Source organism: Macaca nemestrina, chromosome 2 (assembly GCF_043159975.1).
Source record: "Macaca nemestrina isolate mMacNem1 chromosome 2, mMacNem.hap1, whole genome shotgun sequence".
Taxonomy (NCBI): Eukaryota; Metazoa; Chordata; class Mammalia; order Primates; family Cercopithecidae; genus Macaca; species Macaca nemestrina.
The window spans coordinates 115837158-115854228 of record NC_092126.1 but is presented as its reverse complement, the minus strand read 5'-3'; the positions used below and the strand labels follow the sequence as shown (position 1 = coordinate 115854228).

The 17071-nt window shown below is 53.5% G+C and overlaps 1 protein-coding gene across 2 annotated transcripts in view; it reads right to left on the bottom strand.

Annotated features, from left to right (window-relative positions):
* LOC105480542 (dynein axonemal heavy chain 1) overlaps window positions 1-17071 on the bottom strand; it is a 91444-nt gene that overhangs the window by 69605 nt on the left and 4768 nt on the right. For both annotated transcript variants that reach the window (XM_071091828.1, XM_071091829.1), the window contains exons 4-11: window positions 12846-12942; window positions 11818-12184; window positions 10729-10801; window positions 8304-8478; window positions 7725-7881; window positions 6619-6751; window positions 3358-3519; window positions 2271-2523 (exon numbers count right to left, since the gene is read on the bottom strand). In XM_071091828.1, coding sequence (XP_070947929.1) covers window positions 2271-2523; window positions 3358-3519; window positions 6619-6751; window positions 7725-7881; window positions 8304-8478; window positions 10729-10801; window positions 11818-12150 — 1286 coding nt within the window. In that variant the 5' untranslated portion in view covers window positions 12151-12184; window positions 12846-12942. The remainder of the gene's footprint in view (window positions 1-2270; window positions 2524-3357; window positions 3520-6618; window positions 6752-7724; window positions 7882-8303; window positions 8479-10728; window positions 10802-11817; window positions 12185-12845; window positions 12943-17071) is intronic.

The following is a 17071-nucleotide window of genomic DNA, read 5'->3' as shown; positions in this document are numbered from 1 at the left end:
TCAGCCTCCCAAGTAGCTGGTATTATAGTCATGTGCCACCATGCTCAGCTAATTTTTGTACTTTTTTAAGTAGAGATGGCGTTTTGCCATGTTGGCCAGGCTAGTCTTGAACTCCTGGCCTCAATCAATCCACCCACCTTGGCCTCCCAAAGTGCTGGGATTACAGACCTAAGCTATCATGCCTGGTCCTAAGGTGTGTTGGGTTAATTTATTATTGAAGAAAGAAAATGTTAAAATAAATTTAGTGTAGCCTAAGTGTATATAGTATTTATAAAGTCCACAGTAGTGTATAATAATATCCTAGGTCTTCACATTCACTCACCACTCACTCACTGACTCAACCAGAGCAACTTCCAGCCCTGCAAAGTCCATTCATGGTAAGTGCCCTACATAGATGTACCATGTTTTATCTTGTATACTGTATTTTTACTGTACCTTTTCTATGTTTAGATACACGAATATTTGCCATTGTGTTACAGTTGCCTGCAATATTTAGTAATCACACCCTGTATAGTTTTGTGGCCTAGGAGCACTAGGCTGTACCATATATCCTGGGTGTGCAGCCAGCTATATCATCAAGGTCTGTGTCAGTACACACTATGATGTTTGCACAACGATGAAATCACCTAATGACACATTTCTCAGAACACGTCCCCACCATTAAGTGATGCATGACTGTAAATATACAGATGTTCCTCTACTTACAGTGGGGCTACATTCCAAGTAAACCTGTCATAAGTTTAAAATGCACTTGATACACCTAAGCTACTGAACACCATAGTTTAGCCTAATCTACCTTAAATGTGCTCAGAACACTCACATTAGCCTACAGTTGGGCAAAATTATGTAACACAAAGTCTATTTTATAATAAAGTGTTTAAAATCTCTTGAAATGAATACTGTACTGAAAATGAAAAAAAGATCAGTTGCATGGATGCTTGAAGTACAGTTTCTACTGAATGCATATCACTTTCACACCATCATAAAGTTGAAAAATGATAAGTCGGCTGGGTGTGGTGGTTCACACCTGTAATCCCTTTGGGAGGCTGAGACTGGGGATTACCTGAGGTCAGGAGCTCGAGACCAGCTTGGCCAAAATGGTGAAACTTCGTCCCTACTAAAAATACAAAAATTAGCCAGGCATGGTGGTGGGTGCCTTTAATCCCAGCTACCTGGGAGGCTGAGGCAGGGAATCTCTTGAACCCAGGAGGCAGAGGTTGCAGCAATCCAAGATCGAGCCACTGTACTCTAGCCTGGGAGACAAGAATCAAACTCCATTTCAAAATAAATAAATAAATAAATAGAAAGAAAGAAAGAAAAATGGTAAGTCAAACTATCATAAATTGGGGACCATCTGTATATATATTTCCCAGACCTGTCTGCTATGGAAGTCTCAAAATAATGATATCCCAGTAGCAATGAGCACATCTAATGTCCAGATCTTGGCTTCTAAATATCATTCCTCAACTAAAAGGAACTTCCAGCCAGGCATGATGGCTCACGCCCATAATCCTAACACTTTGTGAAGCCAAGGTGGGAGATTTACTTGAGCCTAGGCATTCAAGACCAGCCTAGGCAACACAGGGATATCTGTCTCTACAAAAAATAAACAGAATTAACCAGAGGTTGTGGTACATGCCTAAGTCCCAGCTACTCAGGAGTCTGAGGTGGGAGGCTTGCTTGAGCACAGGAAACTGAGGCTACCATGAGCCAAGATGGCCCCACTGCACTCTGGGCACTCCAGCCTGGGTGACAGAGTAAGAACTTGTCTCAAAAAATAAACTAAAATAATAAAAGGAGCTTCCTTGGAGAAACAGCTGGTTTCAGGACTGGACCTGGGAAAATACACAATGAGCCTGGAAATTCTTGCTGTGCCAGAAAGTAAAGTTATCTTAGGGGCACGTTGCTAATAAACCATCATCCAAGGGTTTTGAAGAATAATGGAAACATGGTAAAACGACATAGGAATTAACTTGAAAAGTCTCCCACTGGCCACATCTGGGACAATTTGAGCATCGAAATTTTTAAAAAGTAGTCAATTGTAACCCTTTGAATAAAATAAGAATCCAAGAGTGCATATGGATAATGAGGGATCTGGAGATGGACAAAAAGTTGTTTGGGGCCCCAACAAGTCCACAGGGCAATAGGCAGGACAGTCTCAAACAGACGAGCCCTGAGGGAGCTCCACCCTAGAGTAGCACCAACTTCCTAGGGGAAGGTTCCCTGGAGAAGGAGATGCCCAGAATGGGGAAGGCCGAGCGGGGACTCACGAGGGGCCTTTGCGCATCCGAGGCGTGCTCAGGGCCCACTGCTTGATCTTGCTCAGGCTCTGTTCACTGATGACACGCTGGCCGTCAGAGGGCATGCAGTCCACATACAGGTTGTAGAGCAGCAGCGCCTCCGTGTTCTTGCGCAGGGCGTTGGCCTGAACCACACGTTGTGCGAACACACAAGGGTCCTCAGCACAGAAGAGAAGCTGGATCCGTGGCACCCAGTACTGACAGACCTGAAGGGGTGGCCTTCCTGGGGGCCAGGTGGGAGGGAGAAGGGGACACACAGTTAGGCTTCTGGGCTGAAGCACTAAGTTCCAGCCGGCTGTGCCGCGGATGCCCTGTGACCCTGAACAAATTGTTTCCCTCTTCTGACCCCCTGTTGCATCTGTGAAATGGGCATGACGACACTCCCTGCCTGGCCCATCTCGCAAGGTATCATGGACGGATGTGAAAGCACATAGACAAGGCTGGGATGCGGTGGCTGACGCCTGTAATCCCAGCACTTTGGGAGGCCGAGGGGGGAGGATTTCTTGAGGCCAGGAGTTCGAGACCAACCTGGCCACCATGGTAAAACCCTGTCTTTACTAAAAATACAAAAAAGTAGCCGGGTGTGGTGGTGGGCGCTTGTAATCCCAGCTACTTGGGAGACTGAGGCACAAGAGTCGCTTGAACCCGGGAGGAAGAGGTTACAGTGAGCCAAGATTGCACCACCGCCCTTCAACCTGGGTGACAGAGCCAGATTCCGTCTCAAAAATAAAAATAAAAAAGAAAAGAAAGTATTTAGACAAGCAGTTATACAGGCATGGCTGTTCAAGTGCCCATCCCTTGATCCCACACCCAGGGCAGGCATTACTTATTGATGAGACTTGGGCTCAGAGCTGACATGCCAAATAATGGCCACTTGTCCTTTCTGGGGTCTCTTGAGTGATGAGTCCTCTGGTCCTTACCAGTCAGTGCGTTGGGCAAACAGAGCAAAGTAGAATCCAGAACTGATCTGGCAGTGCCCTGGGTGGGGTTGGCCTCAGTCATGGGCCGGTCAGTCCCAAGCTGGGGGTCTGCCTGGGGCAGCAGCAGCAGCTCGTACCTTCAGGGGTGACCCCTGCATTCAGGATGGGCCTCCCCATCTCATCTCGCACCAGGCCTTTCTCGTCTGTCTTGTGCACCAGGTATAGCTTCTTCTCCTCATCGTAGTCCAGGACACCGACCTCGCACCATTCGTACTTCAGCTTCTGACTCTTGGGGTCCTCTGAAACAGGAGAGGAAACCCCACCAGTGCCACCTGCCATGGGGGCAGGAAGGGGCCTCTGAGTGCTGGCAGCAGCGCTGGGAATGGGTCTCAGAGATCACCAGTCTGGCGTCTCTCCCGCCGAGATGCCCCCATCTGCTCCAGCAGAGCCAGGACCCTGCTTCCTCCCAGCCGAGCTGGCCTCTGAGGAACCCAGGCTGCAGGAGAGCCAGAAAGACCAGGCTTCTCTGCCCTGGTGCTCAGCACAACCTGCACCAGGGCAGAGAGAAACACAGGCCAATAGGAGGCTGGGACAGGCAGCACGAAAGCCCCAAGTTAAGGGAGACCTGCTGAGAACCCATTTGTAAAGGTCATGAATGAGTTGGACCCCCTTCAAGGTGACCAAGACCAGGGTGAAGCCCTCCTCACAGGCTGCCCCTGGCTGCTCAGTCCCTGGGCCCCTCATCTGAGAACAGGGCATGGCAGGGCAGGACAGGGCAGGAGCCGCTCTTTGGTCAGGATGGGCCTCCCACTGGTTCCCTGGGCTGAAAGCCTGTGCCCACTTCTCTAGCTTACCTCCTGCCGCTGCCCCTCACACATTTCTCTCCAGCCACACTGGATATCTGGCTATTGCCGTGAGTTTCAACCTTGTTCCCATGGCAGAGCCTCTGCACTGGTTGTGCCCTCGGCTTGGAACTCTCTCCACTCAGGTTACCTCATTGCTGGTTGTTCCCTTCACCAAGGAGAAGCCTCTGTGCCTAAAATAGCACCCCTGTCCCAGGCACTCTCTGACTTGTTACCCCATTCTATCCCTCACAGTGCCGAAAGTCACACTACTTACGCATCAGCTCCTGGTTCACAGCTGACCTGCTCACACTAGTGTCAGCTCACTAAGGGCAGGAGCGACTTTGTCCCGTCTCAGTCACAGCTGTGTCCCTGGGCCTAGAATGAAAACTAGTACCTTGCAGGTGTTCGATAAATTTTTGCAGAAGGAAGATGCACACACATGGTGCCCAGTAGAGCAGCCACAATGCATAGTGGCTTAAAAACAAACTGAGGCCAGGCGCGGTGGTTCAAGCCTATAATCCCTGCACTCTGGGAGGCAGAGGTGGGCGGATTGCACTCAGGAGTTCGAGAGTACCTTGGGCAACATGGTGAAACCCCGTCTCCACAAAAATACAAAAAATTAGCTGGGAGTAGTGGTGTGTGCCCGAAGTCCCAGCTACCTGGGAGGCTGAGGCACAAAAATTGTTTAAACCTGGGACATGGAGGTTGCAGTGAGCCGAGATAAAAGCTGTTTGTTTTGTTTTGTTTTGTTTGTTTTTGTTTTTTTCAGATGGAGTCTTGCTCTGTTGCCCATGCTGGAGTGCAGTGGTACAATCTCCACTTACTGCAACCTCCGCCTCCCAGGTTCAAGCAATTCTCTGCCTCAGCCTCCCAAGTAGGTGGGATTACAGGTGCACGCCACCATGGCCAGCTAATTTTTGTATTTTTAGTAGCGACTGGGTTTCACCATGTTGTTCAGGCTGGTCTTGAACTCCTGACCTCACAATCTGCCCATCTCAGCTTCCCAAAGTACTGGGATTACAGGCATGAGCCACCACGCCTGGCCCCCTGTTTTTTTGTTTTGTTTTGTTTTGTTTTGTTTGAGTTCTACAGACTGGGTTGAGGAAGGAAGGGCTGGAATTCTCAGGAAATGCTCCCCACCTGTTGACACCAGCTAGATGAGTAAAGAATGGATAAAGAAGGCCTATAGCTCACCTATTTTGCTTCTCTGTTTTGCTTTTCCCTTCCCTTCCTAGTAGGTTCCCTTTCTGAAAATGCTGGCCTTGTCTCTGCTCAACTCAGATGAAAATATGTCACTGGAAGCTCCCAGCAGAAAACAAGAGGTCCCCGGCAGAGCCCCTCCCTGCTCACCCGTCCTCCCACCCATGCCACCACCCCAGTCTCCCAGCAGAGCACCTCGGTGGAGCCTGGTACTTGGTGCATTTAAGGTTAATGCAGTCCCAAACCTTCTGGTTTTATCACCAGGAATTGGTGATCTGGGAACAATTGAGTTAAATTATTTTTGTAATCAAGTCCAAAGTAAAGAGAACATTCTGGGCTTCTTGTCTAGTTCAGAGAAATTGATTCCAGCATTAACGTGTTTATAAAATGAAACATAAATTTACAGCCTGCTCAATGGACTGGTTGTGCAGTCTTAAAACCAGTCATGGCTCTTACAATCCTGCTTCCCACCTGGAGCTGGCCTACTGGGTCCACTTCCCACTCACAGCATCTTGTCCACCCACCAGGTGGGGAGCAGAGCAGCCTTCAGCCCTGCACAGGGGAACAGCCACCTCCAACTTCCCAAATGATGACCCAGACCTTCCTAGGATGCTGCATCGAGACCCAGCCGTGCAGGCCAAGACAGCAGCCATGGATGCCCACCTGGCATTGCTTTCCACAGCAGGAAACGGGAGAACCTTCACAGCCACTGGGGCAGGCCTGAGGCCAAAGGAGCAGCCAGGGGCACTCCCTGGGCAGATACAGGCAAGGCTAAGACAAGGCAAACCTGTGTGGCATCAAGTGGGCATGGTGAGGTGTGACAGTGGTTGTTGATGGGTGACAGTAGGCGAGTGTGTTTCTGTGTGGTGAAAATGTGTACATGAGAGTGGTTGTTGGGGGTGTGCGTGACAGTGAGTGTGTTTGTCAATGTGTGTGACGATGGGGATGTATGTTTGTGAGCAAGTGTGTGATGGTATGTGTTGTGCACACAGAAGTGAAAGCTGAGGGGCCACGGTTAGAGCTGCAACAATGGGGCTTCTGGGTGGAGGGATGGAGAGTGGAACTGTGCCCCTCGTGCATGTTTCAACATTCCCAATGAGCATGTACACATTTTACTACCAATAAATCAAACATTTTTCAAAACACTAGGCACTATCCAGCTGTCCCTTTTCCAGCCCTGGTCCCTGCATTTCCTGCCTCTGTGAGGCCAGCTCCTAGGCCTGTCTCCCAGCTGAGAGGTCTTGAAAGACCCCTCGCCTTCGGTGGCTGCCAGGTCCCAGGGGAGCCCAGAGTCTGTGACAGGGCTGCTACTGGAATGAGATAGTGCCCTCACTCCAGACTGGCCTTGCTCACCATGCCCCAGGAAGTCATCAGTGGGCAGGAGGGCTTTTCCTGGGACAGGTTTCCTGTCCAGAGACCCTGGCTCCAAACCCATGTTGATCCACTCTCTGGGAGTCCGGCAGTCAAAGTCCTCATTGTCAAATACCTGGAAGAAAGCAGACCAACATTGGGAGGAAGCAGCTCCTCTAGTGGGACCCAGGTGGGACTGGGTGTGCCAAAGGATGGGGCGCCTAAGTAATCCCCTCCCCAGGTGAGAGAGCAGCAGGCTGGGACTGGGGGTTGACCCTCTCCACTGGGGGCTAGGGGCTGACCCACTCCACTGCTGCTCCCAGGGGTGCACAGCATCTGGTTGGGTGTTTGAAACCCTGGATCCCCATCCAGCCAAGCCACCTGAGGCTCAGGCAGAAGGGTGTCCAGGGACCCAGAGCAGGCGGTAGGTTCTTTCTCCCACTGCCCAGGGCCACCTAGCTCAGGCCCAAGGGAAGAGGTGGCCCTTGGGTTTTCCTGGGGACCCTACTACAACTTGGAAATGATGAGATTCAGGGCTGTTAGGAGGCAGCCCTTAGCTAGACTCAGCTTTACCTCCTTACAGGGACCACCAGGCGAGAGACACTCAGGGCCGCAGAGAGGAAGGGAGGGGAGGTGGGTGAACGCCAGAGCCAGGCCATGCTCCCTCTTTCTCCTCCCTGGATTCATTTCCTGATTCATACCCCGAGGGGGTGGCACTGATTCCCTCTTCCATCCCTGCTCTTCCCGTTTCAGTGAGCCCAGAAGCAGCTCTCTACCCTGAGGTGGGCCCTGGTCAAGGAGGACTACTCCACAGTCCAGCTGGGCCACATCTAGATTGCCCATGGGTGGCATGGAGGCCAAGGCCAGGCATACAGTCTACCCAGGGAAGAAGCAAAGACTCAGCATTCCGGGGGGCTGGGGGCCCCTCCTGCCGCATCTAGGATGCTCAAAGTGCCTGGGATGGGTTCCTATTGGTGACCTGCCCTGTTTGACAAGAGAGTGCTGGTGACTGGTGTGGGAATCCCCTTTCAGATCTGACTCCTGAGCTTCCACTGGGGTCCTGCACCTCTGCTCCCTGTCCCTCAACCATCTGTGGAAGCCCGGCTCACCTTCAGTGGGAGGTAGATGGGGAAGAGTGGGTCATGGCCCTGCTCGATGGTTTGGGGGTGCTGGGGGTCCAGGTGCCTAGGCATGAGCTTGTTGGAGTCGATGCCTTGGCTGAACAGCAACTGCTCAATGTCCAGGCTCAGGTACTGCTGTTTCCTCCTGGTCAAGGGCAGGGATGGGACCTCAGGATGGCTTGGCTTGTGTGATGTGGTTCCATGGGTGTCCACAAGGGCTTACGGGGTTGTGGGGACAGGGGTGTGGCCGAGAGACCCCTCTGGAGCCCTCCGCCCCTCTGAGACTCATCAGGAAGTCGTGTGGTGGCTGGGGCTGGTGTCCTGGGCTCCAATTGTCCTTCTGTCCTGCCCCGCAGTCCCATTCACTGACCTCAACACCACCTTCCCCAATTCCAAAACATGTAAATTGTTCCTATTAAGACACCAAAGGGCTAGAAGATTCGATCTAAACACTTGTGCACAGGTTCTGCTATGAGGATTGTCACCTGGTGATCTGCAGTTCCTCACCCCCTGAGACAGGTGGATGCCATCTCCCAGACAGTCTCCCCACAGCCCACCCAGCCGTACCTCTCGATCTCAATCTTGCGAGGACGCTGGCCTGGCAGCACCTGGAAAGGCACCTGCACCTTGGGCTCATAGGCCTGCAGTGGGAAGTCAGTCTGGGCGAGCAGCCGGGTGGTGGACCCAATGCACTGCTGCTCCACGCGCTCCTGGAAGTCCTCAGGAACCTCGAAGGTTCCAACTGCAGGTAGAAGCAGGGGCAGGGGCTTTGGGGCTCAGGCCAGCACCCAACAACCAGCCTCCACCCCATAAAACAAATCATCTATCAGGCAGTATGCTTTGGAGTGTGGGAAGCTCAGAGCTTGCCAGTGGCTGGGAGAAAGGCATGGCACCAGGTGCCCTGGGGCTATGAGCCTGGAGGGATGGTGGCTTCCAGAAGGTCTGTCCTGGCCCTGCTCTCCCTGTCCAGAGCCAGCATGCTTGACCACTCCTTTCCATACCACCCATGACTCCAGCACCAGGGGCCATTGCTCAAGCCAGGTGTTGAGTTCAACAAGGGCAAGGGTTACCACTAGACAGGAAGATGAAATGGGATGGGCTCCTCCCACACCTACTGCAGAAGCCCCTCAGCATATTAGAGTCTGATATTCATTCCCTGAGGCTATTGCCAGCTTGAGGCATCCTGGATACTGTGGGTGGCTCCACCATTCTGGCCCTGCAGGACCCTCAAATCACAAAATGACTGCCCCTACTTAGATGAGCAGGGTATACAGAGGCTTCCATTCCATACCTAGGGGAAGGGGAGTTGGTGGGGAGAGATCCATTGATAGGATGACCATCCATCTCAGTTTGCCCGCGACACCAGATGGTCAATGGAGAAGAAAGTCCCAGGCAAAGTCCGAGACCACAGAGGTGGGGAGAGGGGAGTGGGCACTTGCTTCAGGAGGGGATGACCACATTTCCCAGGGCCTGGCTGCGCTCTGGGCAGTCTCCTGATGGTCCCCTCTATTTTCTGGTTGGAAGAAGGGTCCAGAGTCCCAGGGGCCCTGGTGACCCCTTCCTTGGGCCTTACTGCCTCCCTGGGACCAAGAGGTGGTTGTGCTGCAGGAGGGCCCACCTTAGGAGTGTCATCTGGGGTCCCACAGAGGCCTCCAGAGGTGGAGCCTGGGCAGTGTCCAAGGCTCAGCGGAGCCTCCACTATTAGCTGGAGTCTGCTCTCACCAGGTTGCCGAGTAGTCAAGGGACCCCACCAAAAAGGTCCAGATCTCAGGGCTGCCAAGAAGGTTCTTTCCAGAGCCCTAATCACCAGTTCTTGAGGCTGCGTGACACCACTCCACCCCCAGGACCCACTCAGTGGCCAAGAAGGAGCCAGGGTGAAGAGACCCACACCTGGCCTCCAGACCCTGCTGTGTCTGTGCGCCGGGGGAGGCTACCCCAGCCCTCGGGCAGCAGAGTGAATGTCCACAACTGGCTGCTGAGAGCCCTGACTGACACTACCCTGTGCCGCTGGGGCCTACTTTTTCTCATGTGGGCAGAGCTGCCATCTGCCGATCACCCCCTGCCCACCCTGCCATGAGTGGCAGGAGCACCATTCCCAATACCCTCAGTGCTGAGATCTGTGGTTGGTAGCCATTTTCTGGGTCACAGATACTTGTGATACTGTTGGAAACAATAGGCCAGACCCTCAGGTAAGTGCACAAATGTACATGCTCATGGTGTTTTCTAAGGCCTGTGGGCTCCGAGAGGACTGGTCTGGATGGTGACAGCAAGGAGCCAGGTCTTTCCTGGGGGTGGGGAGGAGGGGTGGACAGGGGGAGCCACAGGGCATCTGGGCCTGATCCAAGGGGACATCCTGTCTGCCAGAGGAGAGGGGCAAACTCTGGCCAGGTGGGAGGCCACCTGTGCAGTTCCTCACCACCACTCAGGGCTTCTCCTGGAGCCCCTGTACTCCCCTCTGCCACTGGGGAAGGCCCCACACCCTGCAGACCTGTCCCAGTCCTCGCCACTCCAGCCATGCTCTGAGACTCTCCATGAGCCTGAGAGGAGAAGCCCCCTTTCCTCCTTCAGCAAGGATCTCCCAGGCATCTATCTGAGCCAGGCCCTGTTCTAGGTGCTGGGGCCACAGCAGGGAGCAACTCAGACAGTCCTGGCCTTTTCAGGGCCCACATTCCAGAGGAGGCAGAAAATACACCCATATGCCCTTCTGACCTCAGCCAGGGAAAGAAAGCTGTGGCTCTGACCCCCGGCAGCCCAGCCCAGCCCAGCTCAGTGTCAAGGTCACGGCTCCACTAACAGTAATGACTCGGCAGCTATGGCTGACTGAGCACTCACCATGAGTGGGCGCTTGTGAAGCACCCTGTTTCTTGTTATCCCCACTCCACAGTTAAGGAAGCTGAGGCCCACAGCCAAGAAAAGGTTGTCTCCCTGAGGCCAAAAGCCTGCTTGGAAATACCTACTGGAACCCACTCACACAGCCCTCCTGAGCACTGACCTCTTGGGGTGAACTTGTCGAGGTCAGCCTGCCGCAGGAGGTTCTGGCTCATTCGGGGGCCACGACACACCTCCTGAAACCAAACCGCGGAGCCCTGAGTATGTGTCAACATCCCAGGGACAGGCAGGACCCGGGAGGGACCATGAGGCCAGGCGCCTCCCTTGAGGTCCACCAGGGAGCACTCCAGGAGCACAGGAGTGGGCAGAACCAGTGAGTACGCACAATTTCCCATTCAAAGGCCACAGTGGGCAACACGTGTGGCCACCCAGGACATCCTGACCCCGCCCCATTCTGGTCCAGCCCAGCTCCCCTCGTTGCTCTGAGAACACTCCACAGTGCATCCTGGGGCTGAGCCACGAAGCAGATACTGCAAGGCCAGCAGGTATCTCTGTACATACTTCCTCTCCCAAGGGCCACTGGCACTGCAGGTGTAATGCATATCAGGGGGTCCTCACCCTGTCTTTCTTGGCCCCTCCCTGGCCTAAAGCCTAGGACTGCCTGGGACATACAGGACTCTGAATTCTCTCCTTGTCATTCCCTCCCTCCCCTCTTTCCCCTGCCCCCAGCCTCCTCCCTCACATTCTAGCCTTCTTCATACAGCCGCGCCCTCTCTCAGGGACCCCAAGTCTTTGTATCTGTTGTCTCCCCTGCCTGGAACACGCTCCCAGGCCCCACTCTTACATCCTGTCTCTTAGATCTCAGCAGTATATCACCTCTTCTGTGGAACTTCCCAACCAGAGCAGGGGAGGGGGTCATCCCTACCAAAGCCACTGCCCCATGACAACGACAATAGGGACATGGGCGTCTCATCCCTGCTGCATCTCCAGGGCTCCATCCAGGGCCTGGCACACAGCAGGAGCTCAGTAATGAGTTGTCGAATGAATGGACAGATGGATGGGTGGTGAGAAAAATGGATGGAAGGATGGATGAGGGCAGAATAGAGGGTAGATGGATAGAAAGACAGATGGATAGGTTGATAGACAGCTAAATGAACAGATGGACTGACTGATGGGGAGAAGGATGAAAGGATGGGTGAACGGAGCCCAGAGGAAGGGCTGAGGCTTGGTAGGGGATGGCTGCCATACTCACTCCAAGTTGATCCAAGGTTCCAGGGCTGAGGATGTCAGAGTAGTACCCACGCTGCTTCATCAGCGGGTACTTCTTATCATTGCCTGTCAGGGGTGACTTCCGGGGCTGCCCCAAGTCTGAGAGTGTGGGTGGGGCCGGGGGCAGGGATAAATGTGGGAGCTTGGGGTCAAGGGCTGGAGGATTCCCCAATCCATAGTCTGATCCTGGAAGAATCTTCTCCGGGTTATACTCTAGGCCCCTGTGGGTCCCCGCTTGGACTCCAGGAGCACCGCTGCACTCTGGGCCTTGAGGGGTCCTTCCTGGGCTACAACCTTTACTGTTAGGCTGCTCCATGCTGCTTCTCAGAGAGATGCCCCAGCCGAAGCTCCTAGGAGAAGATCCCAACGTCAGTCCGCCCTTGCCAGCCTCTGTCTCAGCCCCCAGACACATGGATGCCTAGATTGCCTGTCTGCCACAAGCCCCAGCCCATGACCCATGGGTAACAGAAGAGCAAGGAGGAGGGAGTGGTCTCCTTCTAATCTGGACAGGCATACAGTACCCCAAGTCCCACCAGGAGACAGTGGGGCCTGCCCTGGACACTGCATGTGAGAAATGAGCCTACCCAGAGTTAAGGCTGAGTGAGGGGAAGCACTGCAGATGCCCCCAACCCATGCATGTGACTGCACTTGTCCACCCCTCTCCCCTATTTTATAGAGTAAGGCCTGGCTTCTCAGTAGTGGGAGATGGGGAGGGAGGCCCAGAGTTCGCTCACCCAATAAATTTCCCTAAAATGACTTTCAGCCAGAAGCAGCCCTAGCACCTCCAGCCTAGCCCTGCTAGACTTCCCTGCCTTTTCCCAGTGTGGTGCATGAGCCTCCCTAGCACCTGTGAGCGCGGGACCATGCCCTGCGTCCCCTGTGTTTGCCCACTCTACTTCCTCCCATACCCCAGGAGCCAGAGGAATAAATGGCCTCCCCAGCAGGACCCCAATCCTGACCCTCCATAGGCCCACAGATCCCTCTACCAGCCACAAAATAGCATTCACCTACCCTGGCTCTCAGGGTCAGATCAGCTCAGGAAACGTATACCCTCCTGTCTTATGCAAGGGAGTAGCAGATGCCGCCGGGGTGCGTGCACATCCACCACCTGGAGGACAACGGTTTATAGAGTTTTTATTGTGGGAGGAGCAAGCCCTTGAAAAGCCACTGTTGCTTTTGGCTACCTCAAAACTCATCACCATGGAGAATCCTTGGGCAGGAGTACATGACAAGACATTGGACAAGGATATGGTGAAGAAGAGGTTTGTATATAATGCTAGTGCAAAAAATAAAAAGAGGGTCGGGCGCGGTGGCTCAAGGCTGTAATCCCAGCACTTTGGGAGGCTGAGACGGGCGGATCACGAGGTCAGGAGATCGAGACCATCCTGGCTAACACTGTGAAACCCCATCTCTACTAAGAAATACAAAAAACTAGCCAGGCGAGGTGGCAGGTGCCTGTAGTCCCAGCTACTCCGGAGGCTGAGGCAGGAGAATGGCATAAACCCGGGAGGCGGAGTTTGCAGTGAGCTGAGATCCGGCCACTGCACTCCAGCCTGGGCGACAGAGCGAGACTCCGCCTCAAAAAAAAAAAAAAAAAAAAAAAAAAGAGGGTCTACAATTATCTCAATAAAAATTGCAATTAGAAAAGAAGAGGCCGGGGCGGTGGCTCACTCCCATAATCCCAGCACTTTGGGAGGCCAAGGTGGGTGGATCACCTGAGGTCAGGAGTTTGAGACCAGCCTGGCCAACATGGTGAAACCCCATCTCTACTAAAAATACAAAATTAGCCAGGTGTGGTGGCACATGCCTCTAATCCCAGCTACTCGGGAGGCTGAGGCAGGAGAATCACTTGAACCCGGGAGGCAGAGGTTGCAGTAAGCTGAGATCGCGCCATTGCACCCCAACCTGGGTGACAAGAGCAAAACTCCATCTCAAAAACAAAACAAAACAAAACAAAAAAATGGCCAGGCTTGGTGGCTCATGCCTGTAATCCCAGCACTTCGGGAGGCTGACGTGGGCAGATCACTTGACGTCAGGAGTTTGAGACCAGCCTGGCCAACATGGCAAAACCCCATTTCTACTAAAAACACAAAAATTAGCTGGGTGTGGTGGTGTACACTTGTAATCCTAGCTACTCCAGAGGCTGAGGCAGGAGAATCATTTGAACCCTGGAGACAGAGGTTGCAGTGAGCCAAGATCATGCCACTGCATTCCAGCCTAGGCGACAGAGCGAGCTTCTGTCTCAAAAAAGAAAAGAAAAGAAAAGAAAAGAAATAAAAGGAAAGCATCTTAACAAAAGGAAATAGAGGCTTAGCCCAAGCAAGCCGCCCTTCCCTGGCCCCATCCTATTTTCCCATCCCTTCTGCACACTGAGACAAAGAGCCAAGAGCTTGAAGAACAGGGCACTCTTTTTGCTGGGTGTTTTGTGCTAGTGCAGGCCTCCTGATGGATCGTGGCAGGGGGCCCTTGCCTGCACTGACCTGAGGAGTGGGGTGGGTGGCCAGAGCTGTCTAGAGCAAAACTACCCAGCAGTGCTGAAGCAGCATTCAGCAGCTGAGTCCATTTCTAAGAAGGGGGTGGTGAGTTGTCAGGGCACCTGAGGGCTGAAGAAGGGCAGATGGGGCTCTGGCAGGAAGCCCCAGACACTCAGCCCAAAGGCCGACCTGCCTCCAGCCAGTCTGGCCTGCCAGGCCTCCCCCAGCGGAACTCCGCTCCCTGAATCCAGTCTCTGGCGGCCAGCTGCCTCCCAGGGCAGGTGCTGAAGACAATGCCAAGTCTGGCCCACCTGTCTAACAGTCACCAGCCCTTCCCGGAGCACCCTAAAGAACAGAGGACCCCTTGGGGCTCAGCCTCATCATGCTGCAAACCCATAGATGTTTGTTTCATCTTTGAACAAAATCACCCAACAGAGCAGGGCTTAGAGAGGCCAGGGTCCCAGATCCACAGGAGAGCATTCCATTCCATGACTTCCTCAGCTCTCAGAGAGGCCTGAACATGCTTGGTTTGCTTTACTGGTGCATTATAAGGAGTTATAAGGATCTTTGGAGATAACAGATGTGCAAATGTCCAGGAAACTGCAGGGTTGCTGGGGGCAAAATGAATCCATAATGGGTGAACTTGCTGCCCCGGTAAACTGTTTCCCTCCATGCAAGCTGGCAGTGGGGGGATGCACCGAGGTGTGTCCCAAAGAAGGTGTGGGAGTGAGCTGCAAACTCAGAACCTGTTTCCCCTCCATCCCTCAGCCCTTCACAGTGGCTCCCTTCCAGCCCTGCCCCAACTCTGTGCACCTGTGCATTACCAGTATACTCAGGAGCTAGGACAGACAGAAAGAAAGACCTAATCTGCCTCCTGCCGTGGCCTCATAGGTGACAGCAGTCTCTACCTGGGAATGAGTGTGACTGGCAGGGGGGAGAAGGACATGGCTCCCAGCAAGGCCTCTGCCTCTGGTCATTCTGGGCAGCTCTCCCTGTGTGTTGAAGGTAACTGGCCAGTGAGATGGCAGGCGTGGCCCTGGTGGGCACAGTGTTGGGAATGGTGACTGTTATTGGGGACTTAGACTTATTTTATGCATCATCTCATTTAAACTTCTAAGGTGGGAACTGAGAGTATCCTCATTTCTCAGAGGCAGGAAAACAAAGCTCAGAGAAGTGACCTGCTCAAGATCACACAGCCAGCAAGAGCCACAGTTGAAATTTGAACCCAAGTTCTTCTTTCTCCCCACTCAGATCACCTGGGAGCCCTATTGGCCTGAGCCAGCGGAAGCTTCTGGTTGGATTCACTGACATTCAACCCCACTTGATTCAACCAGTAGCCAAGCACTTGGCTGAATAGACACAGATGAATAGGGGTATTCCAACCTCACAGCAGGTACCACTATTATTGCCAGTTTACAACTGAGGAAACTAGGGCCCAGGAAAGTAAAGAAACTTGCAAAGGTCACACAACCAAACACTGGCAGAACCAGAATGGAAACTGAGGTCTTCACCTCTGGCTGACTCAAAGGTCCATGTTCTAGCACCACAACAGTGTTCTCCAACTGGGTGCTGAGATTCTGCAAAGTGGGTGCCTGTGGGGAGCCACCTAAGCAGGAGGGCTTCTATGCCACCCACCCCTGATTCAATAAGGACCCTGCACCTTTATCCATTTCACACCCCGGGGTTCTGCATAAGCAGACAAATGGATCTGTGACTTTAAGGGATTTTGGAAGCATCTGCCCTTGGGGCTACCAGGCAAACAACACCATGAGTGGTTCTTGCTCTTCCAGGCTTGGGGTTCTCTCCACCATTTTGAAGCATTCACCTGATGCAAACTGCCCCCCACAACTGTGTCTTTCCCCTCCAGTGTATGTCTCCCTGTATTATATGCGCACATCTGTCTTTCCTGTCAGCTGCACAAGCATTTTCAAGTAACGTTGATCTCTGGAAACTTGGCACCTAGCACCTAGCATGAGACTGGCATGGGCTTGGCACACAGCTGGTGCCTAGAAAGTACTTGCTGAATGATTGTGTGAACAAATGAACTAATGGATGGGCGAAGTGGAGAAAAGAATGAAATTGACCTCTGTAACAACTCCGGTAGGGATCTGGAGAGGGACTGGGTAGCTGATGGGACTTCCACATGCTCAGCATGGGGATGGGGCCCAAAAACTGGTCTGGTAAGTACAGGACTTAACTGCAAGGCTGTTTAAAGTGCACTTCTAGGCCGGGCGCAGTGGCTCACGCCTGTAATCCAAACATTGGGGAGGCCAAGGCGAGCGGACCACCTGAGGTCAGGAGTTTAAGACCAGATTGGCCAACAGGGTGAAACCCCGTCTCTACAAAAATACAAAAATTAGCCGGCATGATGGCGAGTGCCTGTAATCCCAGCTACTCGGGAGGCTGAGGCGGGAGAATCGCTTGAACCCGGGGGGCGGAGGTTACAGTGAGCCGAGATCGCGCCATTGCACTCCAACTTGGGCGACAGAGCGAGACTCCGTCTCAAAATTAATAAATAAAATAAAGTGCACCTCCCTTCTTTCCCCCTGGCCAAGGCTCAGCAACCAGACTCCTGCGAGACCCCACCCCCCACCCCCCACCCCCCACCCCCGTCCACTAGCCCTCCGCGCCTTTTCGAGGCCTCGCTGCCCGCGCTGGCCTCGCAACCCCTCCGCCTCACCTACCTACCGGCTCCACCGAGCAGTGCGGGGATGCGTCATCCCCGTCTCTAGGGAGGGACGCTAAGCCGTTGCTAAGGGGCGG